The 21,788-nt window shown below is 40.7% G+C and overlaps 1 protein-coding gene across 1 annotated transcript in view; it reads right to left on the reverse strand.

Moving 5' to 3' along the window:
• The window catches only part of nars1 (asparaginyl-tRNA synthetase 1), a 47,507-nt gene that overhangs the window by 8,474 nt on the left and 17,245 nt on the right, over positions 1-21,788 (reverse strand). Inside the window, exons 6-13 of the mRNA XM_043676047.1 lie at positions 17,530-17,608; positions 8,215-8,285; positions 7,828-7,914; positions 5,168-5,389; positions 4,164-4,363; positions 2,525-2,660; positions 2,204-2,317; positions 286-417 (exon numbers count right to left, since the gene is read on the reverse strand). Of these exons, the coding sequence (XP_043531982.1) occupies positions 286-417; positions 2,204-2,317; positions 2,525-2,660; positions 4,164-4,363; positions 5,168-5,389; positions 7,828-7,914; positions 8,215-8,285; positions 17,530-17,608 (1,041 nt within the window). The remainder of the gene's footprint in view (positions 1-285; positions 418-2,203; positions 2,318-2,524; positions 2,661-4,163; positions 4,364-5,167; positions 5,390-7,827; positions 7,915-8,214; positions 8,286-17,529; positions 17,609-21,788) is intronic.

Raw genomic sequence — 21,788 nt, forward strand, 5'->3', positions numbered from 1 at the left:
TTTTCCATAAAGCCTAGCTCTTTAACCAAGTTGTTGGTCACCTCTCTCAATTTCTACTTCTTGGACTTCCCTTTGGAGTTTCCATACATTTTTGTGAAGGATTTTGTACTATTTTAAATGCTGACATCTTAAAAATACTATATCATTCTTGATTGACAAAAAATGTCACGGAAGTGTAACATCTCAAGTATATTTTGATCGTCAGTTAACCAAAGTCATTGTGGGATGAGCTTCAAATGCAGATCCACAGTTACTTGACATCAATGAAACCGAAAATACTCTCACAGATTCAGTAAGCCGACGATCCTCTGGGCAACGCTGCATGTAGAAGGATTTGATCTCAGTGGGAAAACGACACAGTAGTATAGGTTCATTGATTGCATCAGTCATTAGTCTCTCTGGAGCCTCTGGGATATCCTGTGACAGAAAGCAAAAAGTTCAGTCCATCAGAAGTATTAACAGAATCATCGAATCCCTCCAGTGTGGAAGCAGGCCATTCGGCCCATCAAGTCCACACTAACTCTCTGAAGAGCATCTCACCCAGACCCAACTTCTATCCAATCCTTGTAGCCCCGCATTTCTCATGGCTAATCCACCAACCCTCCACATCCCTGGACACTATGAGCAATTTGGAAACAGACCCTTTGGTTCAACTTGTCCATGCCAACCAGATATCCTAACCTAATCCCATTTGCCAGCACTTGGCGCATATCCCTCTAAACCCTTCCTATTCGTAAACCCATTCAGATGCCTTTTAAATGTTGGAATTGTACCAGCCTCCATCACCTCCTCTGGCAGCTTATTCCATGCATGCACCATCCTCTGTGGAAAATTTGCCCTTGTCCCTTAGGTCTCTTTTAAATTTTTCCCCTCTCACTCTAAACCTGTGCCCTCTAGTTCTGGACTCCCCCAATCCAGGAAAAGACATTGTCTATTTACCCTAGGAAACCCACACAGACACAGAGATAACGTGCAAACCTCACACAGTCATCCAAGGCTGGAATCTAACCCAGGTCCCTGGCACTGTGAGGCAACAGAGCTAACCACTGAGCCACCAGGCCACACCGGTAATAGACTTCTATGAAAGCAACTTGAATATTTGCATAGACGTACAGATCATTCAAATGCTTTTCTATTGGACTAGAAAAGAAAGTCTAGGTTAATAGAAAAGTCAGAAACTGTAACTTAACTGCACTTCAGGAAGAGCAAAAGCAACTTAGGCTCAACTAGAATAGTAAAATTGCCCTGAACTACACAAATGAAGTACAAGTTTTAAAAATAAAAAAAAGTTGCTTCATCTGTCTAAAGATCACGTACTTCTTTTTAACAAAAAAAAATCCTGAAATGTGGACCACATGGGGAAATATTCATTACCCTTTACCAGAATCAGTCATGTCATCTTAAGATGAAAATATGTAACACAGGCTGAACTCAAGTGATAGGTTCCCACCTCTGAAGGACACAAGCTAACCAATTGTGTTTTTAACAACAATCCAGTTGCTTGCATGGCAAATTCCTGGTGTTAGCTCACAAATAACTAAATTTTATTGATCTAGCTTTTGCAATTTGTTACGGTAGGTTTTGAACCGTCAGAGAAAAAATATCAGTCAAAGGTTTCTCTCTTGCACCATCCAATAACATATCAGAAAAATATATGTATGTTTATATAAATAGGTTTGCAATTCTTAGTATAGAATAATTTTAAGAGAACATTATATCAGGGGAGTAAAGGTCTCAAAAAGCTAACATTCTGCATTCTGTATTCCTATTTGTTCCATTTTGGGTGATCATAATCTAATAATTTGTGAATCCAAGTAATCAGTTAACAGGAGAAATGTTCATTGTGACAATGTAGATCAATGTATCCAATTCAGCAGAAGATGAAAACAGCACTGGACTCTGACTTTTCTTTACCCTAGATTATATTTGCCAGCAGTTTAGCAAATAAGATTTAAATATAAATATTTCTACATTAATTTGTCCATGAGTAAGGTTGGAAGAAAAAAATGAAATTTCAAGCAGAAGATACCCACAAGGGCCCACAAATTCAGCAACAGTTCTTCAATAAGGATGCCACAACACATAGGCGTTTACATATATGATACATGTGCTTTAAAGACTTACTGTCTCAACACTTGCACATTGAGAACGGATGAGTGCTATATAATGACAAAGTTGTCCAACTCCAGAAAAAAACACTTACTTCTCCAAATTCATAGAAAGTTCCATCATCTTTCTTGATATCGTGTTCTTTGAGCCACGTGATAGCATCTGTGTAATTCATTCTTTTGAAAGGGCGTTGAGGAGGCTGGAAATTCTAATTTGAAAAATTGAACAGAAGGAAAGGGATCAAAAGAATAGAAATTTTCATGTAAGGTCAGATAATTTTGAAAAAACGCACTTTTCTTAAAAGCTTATTTTAATTCATGTCATTATAAAATTCTTTGAAATACAGTTGAATAGAGTACTGGCAGGACAAAATGTTTGCTTACAAGTTTACTTACGGGTTTACAAGTTTACTTACCGGGTTCAGCTCACGCACAAGGTCCTGATAAGGAGACTTCAAAATGCGTTCAACTACATCACAGACAAGGAATTCCAAACGGTTGAGAAGCTCATCAAAAGTAATAAATGGACACTCTGCCTCAACATGAGAGTACCTTGAAAATTCAACAAAAATATTTACACTTTGTGATTTAATTCTCAGAGGTTTACAATTCTTCCAACAGTTGACATGTTTAGCCAGGAATACATGTACAAATAGCATGGAAGTTTCCTTCAATTATCAATTTATGTTCAGTCAACTGGCTAATGTTACGGATATTATGAGTAGATTTGGAAAAAGCTGTCACTTGAGATACCACAGCTCAGAGGACTTGGTTTCAGAATCAGAGTTATACACAGAAACAGACCCTTCGGTTCAACTCGTCCGTGCCGACCAGATATCCTAAATTAATCTCGTCCTATTTGCCAGCACTTGGCCTATATTCCTCTCAACCCTTCCTATTTATGTACCCATCCTAAGCCTTTTAAATTGTACCAGCATCCACCACTTCCTCTGGCAGCTTATTCCACACACGCACCACCCTCTGAATGAAATAGTTGCCCTTAGGTCCTTTTAAATCTTTCCCCTCTCACCTTAAACCTGTGCCCTCTAGTTTGGGACCACCCCCTGCCCCAACCTGGGAAAAAGATTTGCACTATCCATGTCCCTCATGATTTTATAAACCTCTATAAAGTTCCCCCTCATCCCCTGACACTCTAGGAAAAATAGCCTCAGCCTATTCAGCCTCTCCCTATAGCTCAAACTCTCCAACCCTGGCAACATCCTTGTAAATCTTTTCTGAACCCTTTCAAGTTTCACAACATCTTTCCTATAGCAGGGAGACAAGAATTGAACATAGTATTCCAAAAGTGGTCTCACCAATGTCCTGTACAGCTGCAACATAACCTCCCAACTCCTATACTCAATGCACTGACCAATAAAGGCAAGTGTACCAAACACCTACTTCAATATCCTTGCCCTTAGGATGATCTGTAGTAATTGTCCCAGGCAGAGGCAATTGATCTTCAAAACCACAAACATCATCTTCTATGTCAAATATGATACAGCTATTGGAGACCCTACTCATTAATCATCATTAATTCAGTTTTATTAGTGTCCTTCACGTCAGGTAAATTTAAAAGTGAGTAGCGTTTTGTGATATCTCACCAGAGCCTTGTGCCAAATATCAAGGTGATTCAGAGTAAGTGCCCTTGATTTTGAGGTTCAATTCAGCCCAGCATAGCACCGAGGAATCTAAATTGCTTTTGCAATGTTAACTGCAATTCAGCATTCACAAAAAATGGTAAAAACCATGGGAATAATATGACTAGTATCCAATATTAACACTAATAAAAATCGAACACATTTTTTTCAGTCTATTTTATCAAAGACATTATATAGCGTGAAGGTGCTACATTAATGTTGGAGATTAGTCAGACTCTGTATTTGAGTAATGCCAGAGTCTTTACACTAAGTGTATAGAGTCAGCTTCTGGCTTCACCTTGACATAAATTGTACTTGCATCATTTGAATGGGCTTTATATCCCACAGTCTTTGGTTTAGAATAAGTGATAATACCAGTTAGTAGCTAATGTATGAAAAAAAAAAGAGTACTAACTCTGCAAGATGTCTGCGTGTCCGAGACTGCTCAGCACGGTAAGACTGAGCAACACAGAAAACATCTCCAAGGGATGGGATACAAGTCTCCAGATATAACTGAGAGGACTGTGTCAGGAATGCTTCTTCACCAAAATAATTCAGCTTAAATAGTGTAGAACCTCCCTCAACCTGTGTTTGGACCAGAGTGGGTGGGGTGACCTGTGAGAGAGATGTGAAATTCACAAAATTATTATCACGTTTGCAAAGGAAAAAATAACCATCTCTCTTCCTTATTGGTTCACTGTACCTGCTTATATTGATCATATGTGGCAAACTCTAATAATATAACCATGAGAAACATGTGCTGGAACAATCCAGTACACATTCAATTCTGCAAGGTTTGCAGTGACAGCCAAATCCAGAAACAGCATTTTCTGTAACATTCTCATTTGAACAAAGCATGGCTGGTGGAGGTACATAACAATCCAGATGATGTTACACGAAGCTTTCATACACAGTCCCCTTCAGAATTGATTGACAAACTGAGTAACCATCAATAGAAAAGCTTAATAGATATGAGGCAGATGACACATCAATTAAAAAGACTGAGAAGGGAACAGCCTCCCCCTCCCTCAAGAGGCAGTGGAAAGAAGGAAAAGCAAAATGAAGTAGTACTTCAGCCTAGTTATGTTTCAAACTAATAGTTTTGCAAATTAACACTCCAGTCTCTTGCTTTTTATTTGTATTATCAAAAGTAAATAAATTATGACCGCATCATAAACTTTGTTATTATTCTATTAATGAAATCAACAAAAAACATGAACCTCACAACTGTCTGGTACTAAAGAATAAATCTCACACATTACGCTCTGGAATTGTTCACAGTTATATAGCATGCAAACGTTGACCCTCAAAACAGTGAAATCATCTTTCAGCATCCTAATTCAAATGATTAAATGAAATTTTAGACACTTGCAACAATTCCAAATAAAGCATGTAAGACACATGGGGAAAAAAACATACTTCAAAGTAGCCATTGTCAAAGTAGTGGTCCCGAAAGCACTGCACCAGAGCAGAGCGCACTTTGAAGATTTTGGACAAGTTCTCTCCTCTAAGCATCATGTGACGGTTGTTGAGCTGCACATCTACATCAGATTCTTCATTCAGCAAGTTGTCTGCACCCCCTGCTGGAGCTAAACCAATGAGCTCCCAGTAATCACAAATCAATTCATGCCCTCCTGGAGCCTAAAAAAGACATGTGAAACCAAGCATATCAAGTACCGACTGACAAAAATTTTCCATTTCTCAGCCAAGCCATTACTCTCCATCATGCAGTTTGATCGAATAGGATGGAAAACTTACATATTTGGAGATCCCAAAGCATTTTGGAAACAATGGGTGACATTGAAAAGTACTCACCTGTTAGTAAAAATTAATTTAACAATCAAAATGCTCAGTTCAGAACTAGAAAAGTTGCCTAAGACTAAATTATCTAATAAGTTTCTAAAATTAAAAAAAAAGCATTTCTTTCTCCACACATTTTTTTGCAGCACCTTGTGAAGCTTGGGACATCTTGACAAGTGTGAACGGCACACTGATAATCCATTCATGCAAAGAACAAAGAAATTTACAGCCCAGGCACAGGCCCTTCGGCCCTCCAAGCCTAAGCCGATCCAAATCTACTGTCTAAACCTGTCACCCAATTCCTAAGCATCTGTATCCCTCTGCTCCCCATCTATTCATGCATCTGTCCAGACGCATCTTAAATGAATCTACCATGCCTGCCTCTATCACCTCTGCTGGCAATGTGTTCCAGACACCCACCATCCTCTGTGTGAAGTACTTGCCATGTGTATCCCCCTGAAACTTTCCACCTCTCACCTTGAAAGCGTGACGTCTCATTATTGAATCCTTCACCCTGGGGAAAAAGCTCGTCTCTATCCACCCTGTCTATACCTGTCACGATTTTGTAAGCCTCAGTCAGGTCCCCGCTCAATCTTTTTTCTAATGAAAACAATGAAAACAAACCTAACCTCCCTTCATAGCTAGCACCTTCCATACCAGGCAACATCCTCGCAAACCTTCTCTGCACCCTCTCCAAAGCGTCCACATCCTTTTAGTAATGTGAAGACCAGAACTGTACACAGTATTCTAAATGCCGCCGAACCAAAGTCTTGTACAATTTTAGCATGACTTGCCAGCTCTTATACTCATACCCTGCCCAATGAAGGCAAGCATACTATATGCCTTCTTGACCACTCTATCCACCTGTGCAGCAACCTTCAGGGTACAATGGACCTGCACTCCCAGATCTCTCTGCCCACTTCAGGGGAAGGTATTAGTTTGGAAAACTTCCAAATCAGAAGAGTTTGGGAGAAATCAGCAAGTTATTAGAGTTGCAAAAGATTAGGCTCTCAGACTTATGAAAACTTCACATTGCAGACTTGGAAAGGACTCAGTGGATTATCTACACAATCCACAGCAAAGAAACCATAAGGTACCAGTTACACAGCAAAGAGTCGAGAGAGGGATGTAATTTTACTGGACTGGAGTCTTTGCAATGGATAGTGTTGGGAACAGGTTGAAATATTGTTTTAATGTATTTTGAGACCTTTCTAACTGGTATTTCTGATTTCTTTTATGCAATGAACTTCTGCTTTGTTATTAAAGAAACTTTGTGAATATATCTCAGTGACTAAACACGTTAACTAACTAAACTTTTTAAAAATCAATCTAGGTTTCACTTGAGTGTCAGATTATCCTCTAGCATCATCAGCTGAGATCATAACAATTGCATTTTATACCTTCTAAAGATACCATGCATGAAAGGCGATATAATGCATTAGTTAAACCACACTTAGAATATTGTAAACAGTGTAGGTTCTTTATCTAAGGAAACTGGAAGAAATCCAGAAAAAGTTCACTTAGTTTCTCCCAGGCATGGGTGGACTTTAAGGAGTTGAGTTGGTTGGGCCTTGACTCATTGGAGTGAGAACAATGATGGGTGATCTTACTGAAACATGCAAGATCCAGAGGACGTTCCACAGGGCAAAGAGATTGTTTCTCTTCTGAGAGAGTCCACAGCCAGAGGGAATAATCTCAGAGTTAGAAGGTGCCCACTTATGTTGGAAATTAAGAGGAATTTATTCTGACAGGGTAATGAATCTGTTGAATTCTTCACCACAGGGAACTGCAGAGCTGGGCCATTAAGTATATTCAAGGCCAAGATTTTTGATAAGTATGGGAATGAAGGGCGATAGAGAAAAGGCAGGAAAGTGGAATGAGGATTATTAGATCAAACATTACCTCACCGATTGGCAGAGCAGACTTGATAGACCAAATGGCCAGTTTCTGCTCTTATAGCTTAGGTCTGTTAAGGCCCATTGACTGCAACATCTCTTTAGTCGACAGCTAAGAAAACGCACCTACAAAAAAATTTTTGAGGTCTTACTCCCCCCTACAATTTACATTGTTTATGTCACTTGTTGGAATTTTCATGTCATATTTTCTCTATTAATATTTAAAACACACTAAATTTCATAACTTCCATCCTTCTAGCCACTTAAAATGAAGCAAGTGCTTATATGATAGGAAATTGGAAATAAGCACTTTGGAAAAAGACCCCAACTGAAAAAGGTAGAATAATTTGTCCTTTCACATTTCCCAATTAAAAATATCTTTACCATCTTGCCTTCTGGCACAATGTTTAAGGTTCCATAAACTGCAATGGAGCTCTCGGTCGATAGTACCAGTCCATTGTAGCACTGACACTGAAATAAAGAGAAGATAGTTAGGGTATACCTTACATTGAAATAAGAATCTAAATGGTTCAAACAACTTGAATATGAACAGAGAAAGAACTGAAAATTACTTAAGATTTTAACATGAAGCTAAAAGTTATTTCAACCTCAGCCTAAAATTCTGCATTGTGCAAAGTCTGCTATCAGTGCTAAGTCCACAGAAGACAGCAGCAACAAAAATGTGGACCACCATTGGCATTCTCACACTAAGAAGAACAAAGATTGAATGTTCCATAAATTGCACATGAAAGACTGAAATTAAAACATTACCAACTCATCACTGAAGACACATTGAAGAAATCCTGTACCATCACGCAGAACAACAAACATCAAGTTCTTTCCTGTTAAGAAAAATGAGCATAAAGAGCTATTCTGTTTAACATTTGACTTAATCTTTTTTAAAAAAGATACTGAAACAAAATTGAGTACCACAAACACTGGCAAATAGAAATCGATTGTGTTGCACTTAAAGCCCATTTCATTGGTATAATGAAAACTTCTGTTTGATTAGCCTAGTATACAACTGAAATGCAAAAATACATGAAACTAAAAGAACACAAGGAAATATGCAATAGGAACAAGACTGGGAGAACGCGAGGACTGCAGATGCTAGAGATTAGAGTTGAGAGTGTGGCGCTGGAAAAGCATAGCAGGTCAGGCAGCATTCGAGAAGCAAGAGAATCGATGTTTCGGGCATAAACCCTTCGTCAGGAATGGTTTGGGTCCAGCGGCCCTTCCTCAGAACTCAGCCCCTTCTAAGGAAGGGGCACCGGACTCCAAACATTAACCCTGATTTCTCTTCACAGATGCTGCCAGACCTGCTGAGCTTTACCAGCAACTTCTGTTTTTGTTTGTGATTTAAAGCATCCACAGTCATGGAGTCACAGAGATGTACAGCACAGAAAAAAAACATTCAGTCCAACTCGTCCATGCCGACCAGATATCCTAACCTAATCTCATCCCATGTGTCAGCACTTAGCACATATCCCTCTAAGCCCTTCCTATTCATATATCCACCCAGATGCCTTTTAAATGTTGTAATTGTACCAACTTCCACCACTTCCTCTGGCAGCTCATTCCATACATGCACCATCCTCTGTGTGAGAAAGTTGCTCTTTAGGTCCCTTTTAAATCTATACCCTCTCACCCTAAACCTATGCCCTCCAGTTGTGGACTCCCCAACCCCAGGAAAAAGACCTTGTCTGTTTTACCCTATCCATGTCCCTCATGATTTTATAAACCTCTTTAAGGTCACCCCTCAGCCTCTGACACTCCAGGGTAAACAGCCCCAGCCTGTTCAGCCTCTCCTTATGGATCAAATCCTCCAACCCTGGCAACATCCTTGTAAATCTTTTCTGAACCCTTTCAAGTTTCACAACATCCTTCCGATAGAAAGGAAACCAGAACTGCACGCAATATTCCAAAAGTTGCCTTGCCAATGTCCTGTACAGCCACAAAATGACCTGCAACTCCTATATTTAATATTCTGACCAATACAGGAAAACATACGAAAAAGCCTTCTTCACTATCCTATCTACCTACGACTCTACTTTTAAGGAACTATGAACCTGCACTCGAGTCTCTTTTAGATTAGATTAGATTACTTCGGCCCAACAAATCCACACCGACCCGCCGAAGCGCAACCCACCCATACCCCGACATTTACCCCTTACCTAACACTACTGGCAATTTAGCATGGCCAATTCACCTGACCAGCACATCTTTGGACGTGGGAGGAAACCGGAGCACCCAGAGGAAACCCACGCAGACACGGGGAGAATGTGCAAACTCCACACAGTCAGTCGCCTGAGGTGGGAATTGAACCCGGGTCTCTGGTGCTGTGAGGCAGCAGTGCTAACCACTGTGCCACCGTGCTGCCCACAAAGGCAACGGTGGGATTCGAACCCACACCCCGTTCGAGACTGGAACCTGAATCGAGCACCTTAGACCGCTTGGCTACACTACCAGGTGGCGCCGCACCCCATTTTCTTGCATTTCCAATTGTTTAGCAATACTCCCTAGGACCTTACCATTAACTGTGTAAGCCCTGCCCTGAATTGCCTTTGCAAAATGCAACACTTCATATTTACCTAAATTAAACTACATCTGCCACTCTTCTGCCCATTGGCCTTTCTGATCAAGATCCCGTTGTAGTCCGAGGTAACCTTCTTCGCTGTCCACTACACCTCCAATTTTGGTGTCATTTGCAAACTTTCTAACCATATCTCCTATTGTCACATCCAAATCATGAATTTAAATGACAAAAAGTAGTGGACTCAGCACAGATCCTTGTGGCACTCCACCGGTCCAGTCTGAAAAGCAACCCTCCACACCTACCCTGTCTTCTACCTTCAAACCAGTTCCAAATGGCAAGTTCTTCCAGTATTCTATGAGATCTAACCTTGCTAACCAGTCTCCCATGGGGAACCTTGTCAAAAGCCTTACTGAAGTCCATATAGATCACATCTACCACTCTGCCCTCATTATTCCTCTTCGTTACTTCTTCAAAAAACTCAATCAGGTTTGTGAGACATGATTTCCCATGTTGACTATCCTAAATCAGTCCTTGCCTTTCCAAATACATGTACATCCTGTCCCTCAGGATTTCCTCCAACAACTTGCCCACCACCGACATCAGGCTCACTGGTTATAGTTTCCTGGCTTTTCCTTACCGCCTTTCTTAAACAGTGGCACCACATTAGCCAAGCTCCAGTCTTCTGGCACCTCACCTGTGACTATTGTTGATACAAATATCTCAGCAAGGAACCCAGCAATTACTTCCCTAGCTTCCCACAGAGTTCTGGGGTACACCTGATCAGGTCCTGGGGATTTATCTACTTTTATGCATTTCAAGACATCCAGCACCTCCTCCTCTCTAATATAGATATCAATCTGAGACTGGTACAGTTGGGAAAAGGAGCGAGTCAAAACGTCAGGGCAGGCAGGACCACAGCAGAGAACAAGGTAGGACTGATAAATTAAACTGCATTTACTTCAATGCAAGAGGTCTAATAGGGAAGGCAGATGAACTTGGCATGGTTAGGAACATGGGATGGACAGCAATTACAGAAACATGGCTCAGGGATGGACAGGACTAACAGTTTAATGTTCCAGGATACAAATGCTATAGAAAGGGGGTGGGGTGCAAGAGTGGAGGGGGAGTGATAATTTTGGTAAGGGATAGCAATAAAGCTGTATTGAGTAAGGATATTCCCGGGAATACATCCAGGGAAGTTAATTGGGTGGAAATAAGAAAGCGATGATCATCTTATTGTGATTGTATTGTAGACCTCCTAATAGTCAGCGGGAAATTAAGAAACAAATTATAAGGAGATTTCAATTATCTCTAAGTGTAATAGGTGATTATGGTAGGGGATTTTAACTTCCCAAACGTAGACTGGGACTGCCATAGTGTTAAGGGTTTAGGTGGTGATTCAATATGTGGATGTACCTACTAGAGAAGGTGCAAAACTTGACCTACTCTTGGGAATTAAGGCAGGGCAGGTGACTGAAGTGTCATGGGGGACCATTTGGGGCCAGTGACCATAATTCTATTAGTTTTAAAATAGTGATGGAAAAGGATAGACTAAATCTAAAAGTTGAAGTTCTAAATTGGAGGAAGGCTAATTTGGATGGTATTAGGCAAGAACTTTCAAAAGCTGATTGGGGACAGATGTTCGCAAGTGAAGGGATGGCTGGAAAAAGGGAAGCCTTCAGAAATGAGATAACGAGAGTCCAGAGACAGCATATTCCTTTTAATTTAAATCCTCCCAAGCAACTCTAGCAAATCTCCCTGCCAGCATATTAGTCCCCTTCCAATTCAGGTGTAATCCACCCTTCTTGTACAGGTCATTTCCACCCCAGAAGAGATTCCAATGATCCAAAAATGTGAACCCTTCTGCCCTGCACCAGTTCCTCAGCCATGCTTTCATCTGTTCTATCATCCTATTCCTACCCTCACTAGCTCGTAGCACCAGGAATAATCCTGATATTACTACCCTAGAGGACCTCCTTTTTATGTCGTTGGTTCCAATGTGTACAATGATCTCCTGTTGGTGCCTCTCCCCTTTGAGAACATTCTGCACCCTCTCTGAGACATAGTTGATCCTAGCACCAGGGAGGTAACAAACTATTCTGATTTTTCAACGCTGGCCGCTTAAATGTCTGTGTCTCTCTGACTAGAGAGTCCCCTATCACAATTGATCGCTTGGAATCTGACATACCCCTCATTAGAGCTTGTCTTGATACCAGAATGTTCGTGCTACATTCCTCTGAGAGACCATCACCCACTTAACAGCATGTTTGTTTGAAACGGGGATAGCCACACACTAAACTGTACTACCTGCCTACCTCTCCTAACTTTCCTGGAGTTAGCCCATCTATCGGACTGTATCTGCGGCTTTTCTCCCTTCCTAGAACCGACATCCGTCACACCCCCTGGCTCTTGTAAATTTCTCATTGCTTCTAACTGTCAGTCCAACCAATCCATTTGGTCTGATAAGAATCACATCCAAAGTAAGTTCCTGCTGACATAATCCTCAGTAACATTTAAACTCTCCCTAAAGCTCATATCTGACAAGAGGAGTATATCACTCTACTAAAGGCCATCTTGGCTCCTTCACAATCTACAGTCCGAGAAAATAGTACCATCTTTTTGCTCGAAAAGAAAAAAGTGCCCCAGGCTAACTTAGTACTTACGGGTTAGATTTTTAAAAGTTTATCAAAAGACAGATTTCAATAAAGCATATAATCAAGAAAGAACCCACTCTACTCACTACTGTAAACTTACAGCAAGGTTACACGTTAAATACTCTGCGCGTATCTGTGCCTGTGCTGGGAGCACTCCCACACAGGTTCCTCCAAGATCAGTTGTGAATTTTGCTGTTTGATAAATTTTCCAAGATGCACTCCAATGTCCAGAGATACATGAAGTCAAACAGCAAAGACAGTAACTGTGCAGATTCACTGTTGTGTTCGTTAGCAGTATAGGTTTCTTTCTCTCTCTCTTTCACTGACCATGTGCTGCCTTTTGTCTGTCTTTCTCCCTTTTAAAAGTGCTGCTGTTTTGACATTCTTTTCTCCAAAGTTCCAGAACAACGCAACAGCATATAATAGTAATTGCTGCTCCTGGAATTCGAGGACATCACCTGTGATACCTAAAATACCTCAAAAAAAGCAGTTCCTACAGCCACAATTTTGTCCCATCCTCCATCTTGCAACTACCCAGAATGGTCCTTTCCACTTCTAAAAACTAATTCTAAATGCGATGGTGGACGGCCAACCTGATCCATTGTAGTCACTATGGTGATGGTGCAACTAGAGCTCCTAATTCCCAATGAGTCAAAAACAAGGGTCATTCCCACCCAAAGGAAGGAAATAGTTCAAGTAATCATAGTATATCCTTACTTAGAGATACTGTTGAGTTCCACAAAATAATTTGAGCTACAGGGAGAGGCTGAATAGGGTGGGGCTGTTTTCCCTGAAGCTTCAGAGGCTGAGGGGTGACCTTATAGAGGTTTATAAAATCATGAGGTTCATGGATCAAGTAAATAGTCAAGGTCTTTTCCCCAAGGTGGGGAAGTCCAGAACTAGAGAGCATAGATTTCGGGTGAAAGAGGAAAGATTTAAAAGGGACCTACATGGCAACCTTTTCACACAAAGGGTGCTTTGTATGGAATGTGCAGCCAGAGGAAGCGATGGAGATTGGTACAACAACAACAACATTTAAAAAGCATCTGTATGGGTATATGAATACGAAGGGTTTAGAGGGATATGGGCCAAATGCTGGCAAATGGGACCAGATTATTTATGATATCTGGTCTGCTTGGACAAGTTCAAATGACAGATCTGTTTCCATGCTGTCCAGCTCTATGACTAAGAACTTGGGAACTGATCAGGCTCCATCTAGTGGCAGACACTACCAACTTCAAATAACTTCTGTGGAGCTCAGGACTTCAGTACAAGTTCACAACAGCAACCAGGACAAAAATGGTGATGGGAACTTTAAAGGTAAGAACAGAGGTTGGGAAACAAAGAGAAGGCATGGATCATGTAGAGTGACTGAAGGTGGGGTGGGACGCAGAGAAAGACCATAGGAACTGAGTGAGTGCATGAGGGAAAAATGGAGGAAAGGTCTTGAAAGCAGACAGGCCACACAGGATGGCTGAAGCAGACCATGTTAAACAAACTAAAAGTTAAACAAATACACTATTTTTCTTAACTACATTAAAGTGAAACCACATTAACTGAATCAACTTTACCCTTAACTGTTCAGCTTCTTAGTTGGCAGATCAAAACCAGTAATATTATCAGGATCAAGGATGTCACTGAGTGTCTTCAGGGAGGGTGATAAGATGGAGGCTGTGGTATACATCAGTACTAATGAAATAGGTAGAATAAAGAAAGAGGCTTTGCATCAAGAGTTCAAGGAGTTAGGCACTGGATTAAAAGGCAGGATCTCAAAACTCTGAGTATCCCAACGTGACACGTGTGAGTACAGAAATACGAGAGTAGTATAGGTGATTCATGGTTGAAGAAGAGGGATGCTTTTAGATTCCTGGACCATTTCTGAGGAAGCTGGGACATCTAAAAGCACGAAGGCCTGCACCTGAACTAGGACAGGATCAACATCCTTGCGGGCGGGTTTCTATACTGTTGGGAGAAGTTTAAATTAGTTTGACAGGGGCAGTGGCCAGTGTTCATTTTTTAATAATGCAATATATCTTAGAAAAGGAACCTAGGCAAAGGGAGTTCAGCCATGTTCTGTGTCAAGGCAATAAGGGATGCTGGAGGGCCTTTATTTTAATGCAAGAAGTATTATAGGTAAGACAGATGAGTTAAGGATTGTGACAGATTGACACACGGAAATGCAATGCCATCACAGAGACATGGTTGAAGGAAGGTTACGTAGTAAAGAGGGATGATATCTTGAAAGGGTCACTAAATGAGGCTTTGGGGGTACAACTTAAGACTAAAAAGGACAATCACATTGTTCGGAGTTTATTACAAGCCCCCAAACAGTTTTAAGCAATTGAGGAACAGGTATGCAGTCAATTCACTGTTGAGTTTAAAAATAATAGGGTAACTGTATTAGGGGATTTCAACTACTCCAATATTAATCACAGAGTAAAAGATTTAAAAAGGGGCCGATTTCTTGAAATGTATGATCCTACTAGGGACCATGCAGCTGTGGACCTAATTCTGGGGAGCGAAACCAGACAGGCATTTGAGGTGGCAGTGTGGGAGCATTTTAAGCTTGTTATGGAAAAGGAAAAAGATGGTCCACAGGAACAGTTTTGGAATGGGGTAGACAGAGTTTACTAAAATAAGGTAGGACCTGGCCAATGTGGACTGGGAACATTGGATAGCATTCCAAAAGACATTGGAGTGTACAAGCCCGACATGTTCCCTTTACGGTGAAATGTAGGAGCAACAAGCCCAGAGAACCCTGGAATTCTAGGAATATCCAGGACTGGAAAAGAAGATAAAGCAGGTGCAAAGACACTAAATCTACAGCTCTAAAGGAATATAGAAAGTGCAGAGTGAACTCAAGAAAGAATTAGGGGCATGAAAAAGAAAAGGGTAAGTTTGGAGAGAATCCCAAGATATTCTAAAAGTATATTAAGGGAAAGAGAATAAGCAGGGAAAGAATTAGGGCAAATCTGTGCGTGGACATGAAGGACATTGGTGGAGTGTTAAATATTTTCTTTATTCAGGCAAAGGAAAATGTAGGCACAGAATGAAAGAACGATGGACTGAGATTCTTGAGCAGTTTGATGCAGGGAGTGATAAGGTCTTGAAAGTTTTGGCAGGTTTAAAAGGGGACAAATCCCTGATGAGTTTTATCCAAGGTTGCTGAGAGAGACAACGCAGGAAATCATAGGGATCCTGACCTAAATTTTTAATTCCTCTCTGACACAGGGGCAGTGCCAGAGGACTGGGGGACAGCTAATGTGGTTCTACTTTTCAGGGATCTATCTCCATTCCAGCAAGTCTCAAATTAGTGGTAAGGAAACTTATGGAGAAAATTCTTAAGGAGAAAATTAATCTCCATTTAGAGAGTCAAGGTTTGATCAATGGTAGTCAGCATGGCTTTATCAGAGGGAGTTGGTGCCGAACAAATCTGTTTGAACTTTTCAGGAGATGACAAAGCGTCTAAGTGAAAGCAGTTCAGTTGATGGAATTTATATCTATTTTACTAAGGCCTTTGACAAGGTCCCACACGGGACTGAAAGAAGGTAAAAATACATGGGATTTAGGGTATCTTGACAATTGGATCCAAAATCAGCTAGATCCAGGTGACAGATGCTGATGGCAGAAGGCTGAGAGACTGGAGGCCGGTGTCCAGTGGCATAATACAGGGATCAGTGCTGGGTCTCTGATTGTTTGTGATATGTACAAACAATGCAGATTGGAATGTGGGAAGGCATGATAAATTAGTTTGTAGAGGACATGAAAATTGACTTGGTGGTTGACAGTAAGGAAGAAGGTCTTAAGTCACAGGAGGAGAGGCAGATCAATGGCAGATGGAATGTAACCCTGATAAAGGTGAGGTGATGTACTTTGGAAGTAGTAACAAGATGAAGCAGTACTCAATGAATGGCAACAGAGGGAAAGGGCAGTTAAGGTGGTGTATGGGATACTTACCTTTATCAGTTGAGGCACAGATAATGAGAGCAGGAAGATTATGTTGGAACTGTGCAAATGTTTGGTTAGGCCACAGCCTGAGTGTGTCTGCAGTTCTAGTTACCACATTATAGGAAGTTTGTGGTTCCACTGGAGATGGTGCAGGAGAGATTCACCTCGATGTTGCCTGGGATGAAGCACCTAAGTTACAAAGAGGGGCGAGAAAAGCTCAGGTTTTCTTTGGAGCAGAGGAGGTCGAGAGGGGACCTGATAGAGGTATAAAAGATTATGAGGGGCATGGGCAGCCTATACTGAAATCAGCTGATCCCTTTAATTGAAGGGTAAGTAATAAGGGGGCAATTTTAAGATGAAAGGCAGGTGGTTTACAGGGGACTTGAGAAAAATGTTTTCCACCTGGATTGGCAGGGGTCTAGAATGCTCTGCCTGGAAGGATAGTTGTGATGGGAAACATCACAGCCTTTAAAAAAATACTTAATGCCATGATATTCAAGGCTATGGGCAAAGTGCTAGAATGTGGGAATAGTGTAGGTTTAGCACATTTTGGGAGTAGACTCAATGGGCTGAAAGGCCTCTTCTGTACTGTATGACTCTATGAATACCAGTTTGTCCAGGAACATCATAGCATACAATGGGACCTATCATGGGAAAAAATATTTGGTCTTTTGCTGATGGAAAGAAGAGAGCTAGTAAGTGCTTCAGTGATGTTTCAGAAAAATATTAAAAGTTCATCGCTGCTCATTTGGATCTAAAGTGGGTGATCTTCCAGATAGCAAGTTTCAATGCTACAGTTTAACGAAGAAAACCTTCAGGCCAAAGTTGAAAGGACTGGAGCGCAATTATGAACATTACATATAGAAAAGTGTGTCCTTGCAAAAGCAAGAATTCTTATCCTCTTTCCGAGGCTGATATGCAAGTTATTTTGAAAAACAGAATACAAACCTTGTCTCCGCAATCTGTGGACCCAGCCAAAGATCTTCACTCGTTGCCCTCTGTGTGCTTCTGTGTCTCGGATTTTTATCTATGAAATTGACAATAATAAAAAAATTAAAAACAGTTTGATGAAAAAACACATCGAATTTAGACTCTCAAACTCAGAACCCCAATAGAAATTATTTGGACTTGCACTTACTTACTGGAGAAATATAACAAGTTCAATCCAAAAGGCAAGACATGAACCATGCGAAACTATGAAACGAATTGCTGTGCCTAGTTCAGGGTTTTTTTCAGTTTCAGGACACAGCACCATCAGGTGCATCCAGGAAATAATGGATCTGAATTGCCAGCATTATTGTTCTTACTAGTCAATGAGAAAGTAAGGTGCAGAGACTTGGTACAACAAAATTGCCCTTCTCTCACATTGGTGGCATCTTGTCAAGTTGCACAGTTAGTATTCCTTAAACTGTTCTGTCCCACATATTCTGCAATATAATGATTATTCCCACTTAACTAATGCCAATCTTCTGCACACTGGATCTGATCCACTAATCAAAACTAGCTCTTTTCTTCCTACCCAGACGGACCTCACCTTAAGCCAACTTCATATTTCATCAGGTCCTGTACTACAAAAGCAACATCTTGACTGTCATCAGATGGCACCTTAAGGGTGTTTAAATCTACCCAACATGCTTAACTGTAGTAACTGCTGTTTTTTTTGTAATGAAAAGAAAAAGATTTGAGCTTTTTTACAAAATTAATACAAAATAGTGTATCCACTTTACAGTATAACAGCACCAATATAATTTTTTTTAAAAACTAACTACTAATTTACTCTACAAACTACCAAAACATAAAACAAGCTATAAAAAAAGATTACATAAAAAGACTACAGTATCGAACATTACTAACAACAAAAAAGAAAAAAAAAAGGTAAATAATTAAATAAATAAGTGTTCAAAATAAAATTATATCAAGTCATAATGAAACCCGTATTTATACAGGATTCTTCCTCCCATGGGCCCCCGAACCAACGAACATCACCCTCAAAGCTAAACATTACGGCCGATACATCTGCATCGGTGTAGTTCAAAAAGGGCTGCCATGTTCTATAAAATACTTCTGTTTTTGGTGCACCATATTCATAAGGAAGTCCAGGGGAATATAATTTATAACTATCCTATGCCAATTCGAAAGTCCTGGGGGACTTTCCGATACCCAACTTACTAAAATATCTTTCCTCGCACAAAAGGAAAGGATAGTAAATAGTTTCTTCCCTTATGTATCTAGAGAAGGAAAATTTGGAAAGCTCAAAAGGGGAGACACTGGGTCCGACCCAATCTCCATTCCCAAAATCTTTGCCAAGGTGTTCGCTACACTGTCCAATATCTACGAATCTTATGGCATATCCAGAAACAATGAGTGAGAGTACCAACTTCTATTTTACATTTCGGGCACATTGGGGATGCTCCACTTTGCAAGCCACTCTGGTGCCATATGAGCCCTATGAAGTATCTTCAATTGAATAGCCTGAGTTCTATTACAGATAGAGATTAGATTATTTACAATGTGGAAACAGGACCTTCGGCCCAACAAGTCCACACCGACCCTCCGAACAGCAACCCATCCCCCTACACCTAACACAACGGGCAATTTAGCATAGCCAATTCACCTGAGATGTTCCTGGTATTTTCCCAGATATTCTCCCACATCTCCAAGGAGATCTCTATCCCTAATTCTTGATTCTAGGTTTTATATAACTGTTCCACGCCCTTCAAAACCTTATTACCTAGCGAGTGGTAGAGAGTACTGACTGAGGTGCACCCATCGGCCGAAGCACTCTCCTTTCCATATCTGATTTGTATAGATTAGTCATCAATGTACTTTTTTTTGTATGAAGTCTCGTACTTGAAAATATCGAAAAAGGTCCTTGCTCGGCAACCCAAACTTCTGACGCAACTGTTAGGAGGACATCATGACCTCCCCATCAAACAGGTCTCCCAAACAGGAGATGCCTCTGGACTCCCAAATTTTAAATCCAGCGTCAGTCAAGCCTGGCTGAAATCCCAACGCTCCCACTATAGGAGTAGAAGGGGAATTTTTTTGTAAATTACCTTCATCCTGTCGCATCATCCTCCAAGTTTTGATTGTAAAAACCCAATTGTATTAAATACAATGATCCGTAATAACTTTCATCTTATCCATAAATAATAAATTGATGAGGTGATATTTTGCTTGGGAAGACTCAACATCCAACCAAATCCAACCAATCAGCCACATACAATAACAGAGAACCCAGTTAGTACCTTCTGAAATCCGGAAAATCTAGACCTCCCCTTACTTGTGGGAGCTGCAATTTATCTAATTTCATAAGGATCCGTCTATGATTCCAAATAAAGGAGCCAAGCCAACCATAAAGCTTGTCTGAGCGTCTGTCTTGGCAAACATCATGGAGTATAATAGGCGAGATAGAATATTCATCTTGATAAAAACTATTCTTCCTAGCCAGGATATCGGGAGATCTTCCCAGTTGGAGGTTCTGCCTTATTTTCTCTAATAAATGTATATAATTAGCTTTGTACAGCTCACCAAACACTAGGGTAATAAAAATACCTAAATAGTGAAAACCTCCCAGTGACCACCGATAGGGGAAGCGTGATTCTTCTGGAAAATTGGATATGCTGGTAAGACCTCCTAGTGGCATGGCCTCTGATTTCATAAAGTTAATTTTGTAACCTGAGAACATACCAATAAGTTATCCAGTTGAATTAAGTGGGGCACAGATATCAATGGGTCATTTAAGAAAAGAAAGACGTCGTCCACATAAAGAGTGATTTTATGCTTACCCAATCCTACTACCGGGGGCGTTATATTAGGGTCAGTTTGGATAGCTTCCGCCAGTGGTTCAATCATTAGTGTAAATATTAGTGGTGAGAGAGGGCATCCTTGACGACAACCTCTGTCAATACTAAAACTAAAAACTATCCGATGTTATGCCGTTGGTAATCACTGCTGGTTTAGGGTTGTTATATAATACTGCGACCCACTTGGTAAAGACCTCCCCAATGCCAAATCTTTCCATAGTATAAAAAAGATAAGACTATTCTGTCCGATCAAATGCCTTCTCTGCATTTAGGGATTCGACTAATCCCGGTATTGCTCCCTGCTGGCAGACTTGTCAATGTATAATTTCAGTTACATCACATTGTAAATTTTTGCTATAAATTCTGTGTGTTAGGATTGAGCCCTTCACTACCACCTGATGAAGGAGCGACGCTCTGAAAGCTCGTGTGCTTCCAATTAAACCTGTTGGACTATAACCTGTTGTGTGATTTTTAACCATGTTTAACACTCTTTATATTATTAGTAGATCTGCGACCCTTGATAAACCCCCATCTGATCCTCTTTTATAATAAATGGTAAAACCCTCTCCAATCTTAATGCCAACATTTTTGAGAGAATTTTAAAGTCCACATTCAATAAGAACACAGGTCTATACGAAGTACAGTCATCTGGGGCTTTTCCTTTCTTAAGGATGAGAGAGATATTTGTTTCTCTCAGGGAAGGTGGGAGGCTACCCTAACTATATGAATAATTAAATATCTCTAAGTGGTCCGGTCAACGCGTCTATAAATTCTTTATAAAACTCAGCCTGGAATCTGTCTGGCCCGGGCGCTTTACCGCTCTGGAGCTGCCCCACTGCCTCCTGGTCCTCCTGAGTTGTCAAGGGGACATTCAAAAGCGACATCTGCTCCAAGATTCAGCCCAAGAGGGCCAGATTTTTTAAAAAAGACTCCATCTTCCTCGGTCTATCCTCACAACCCTTAACCAACTTGAAGCAGAACTTTCTAAAGGCTCCATTGATCTTTTTAGCATCACAAGTCAGGGTACCAACACCCTCTCTAATAGATGTAATGGATTCGGGAAACTTCTTATTTCTAGCAAGGTATGCTAGATACCTGCCAGGCTTATCGCTGTGTTCCAATAATCTCTGCTTCGCAAACAGTATCTCCCTCTTTGCTTTTTGAGTAAGTGCAGTATTCAAAGTAGCCTAGAGGGCTGTAATCCGCTGTAATTTAATAATGGACGGCCTATCAACATATGCTATTGCAGCTGCCTTCAGGCGAGCCTCAAGCAGACACTGTTGTTCTCCCTTTTGTCTTCTCCGGCTCGCATAATATGAGATAACCAAGCTGCGCGCATATGCCTTAGCAGTCTCCCACATCACCGATGGGTTACTGAATTGATAACCCAGAAAGTTTTAA

Source organism: Chiloscyllium plagiosum, chromosome 1 (assembly GCF_004010195.1).
Source record: "Chiloscyllium plagiosum isolate BGI_BamShark_2017 chromosome 1, ASM401019v2, whole genome shotgun sequence".
In the NCBI taxonomy this organism is placed as follows: domain Eukaryota; kingdom Metazoa; phylum Chordata; class Chondrichthyes; order Orectolobiformes; family Hemiscylliidae; genus Chiloscyllium; species Chiloscyllium plagiosum.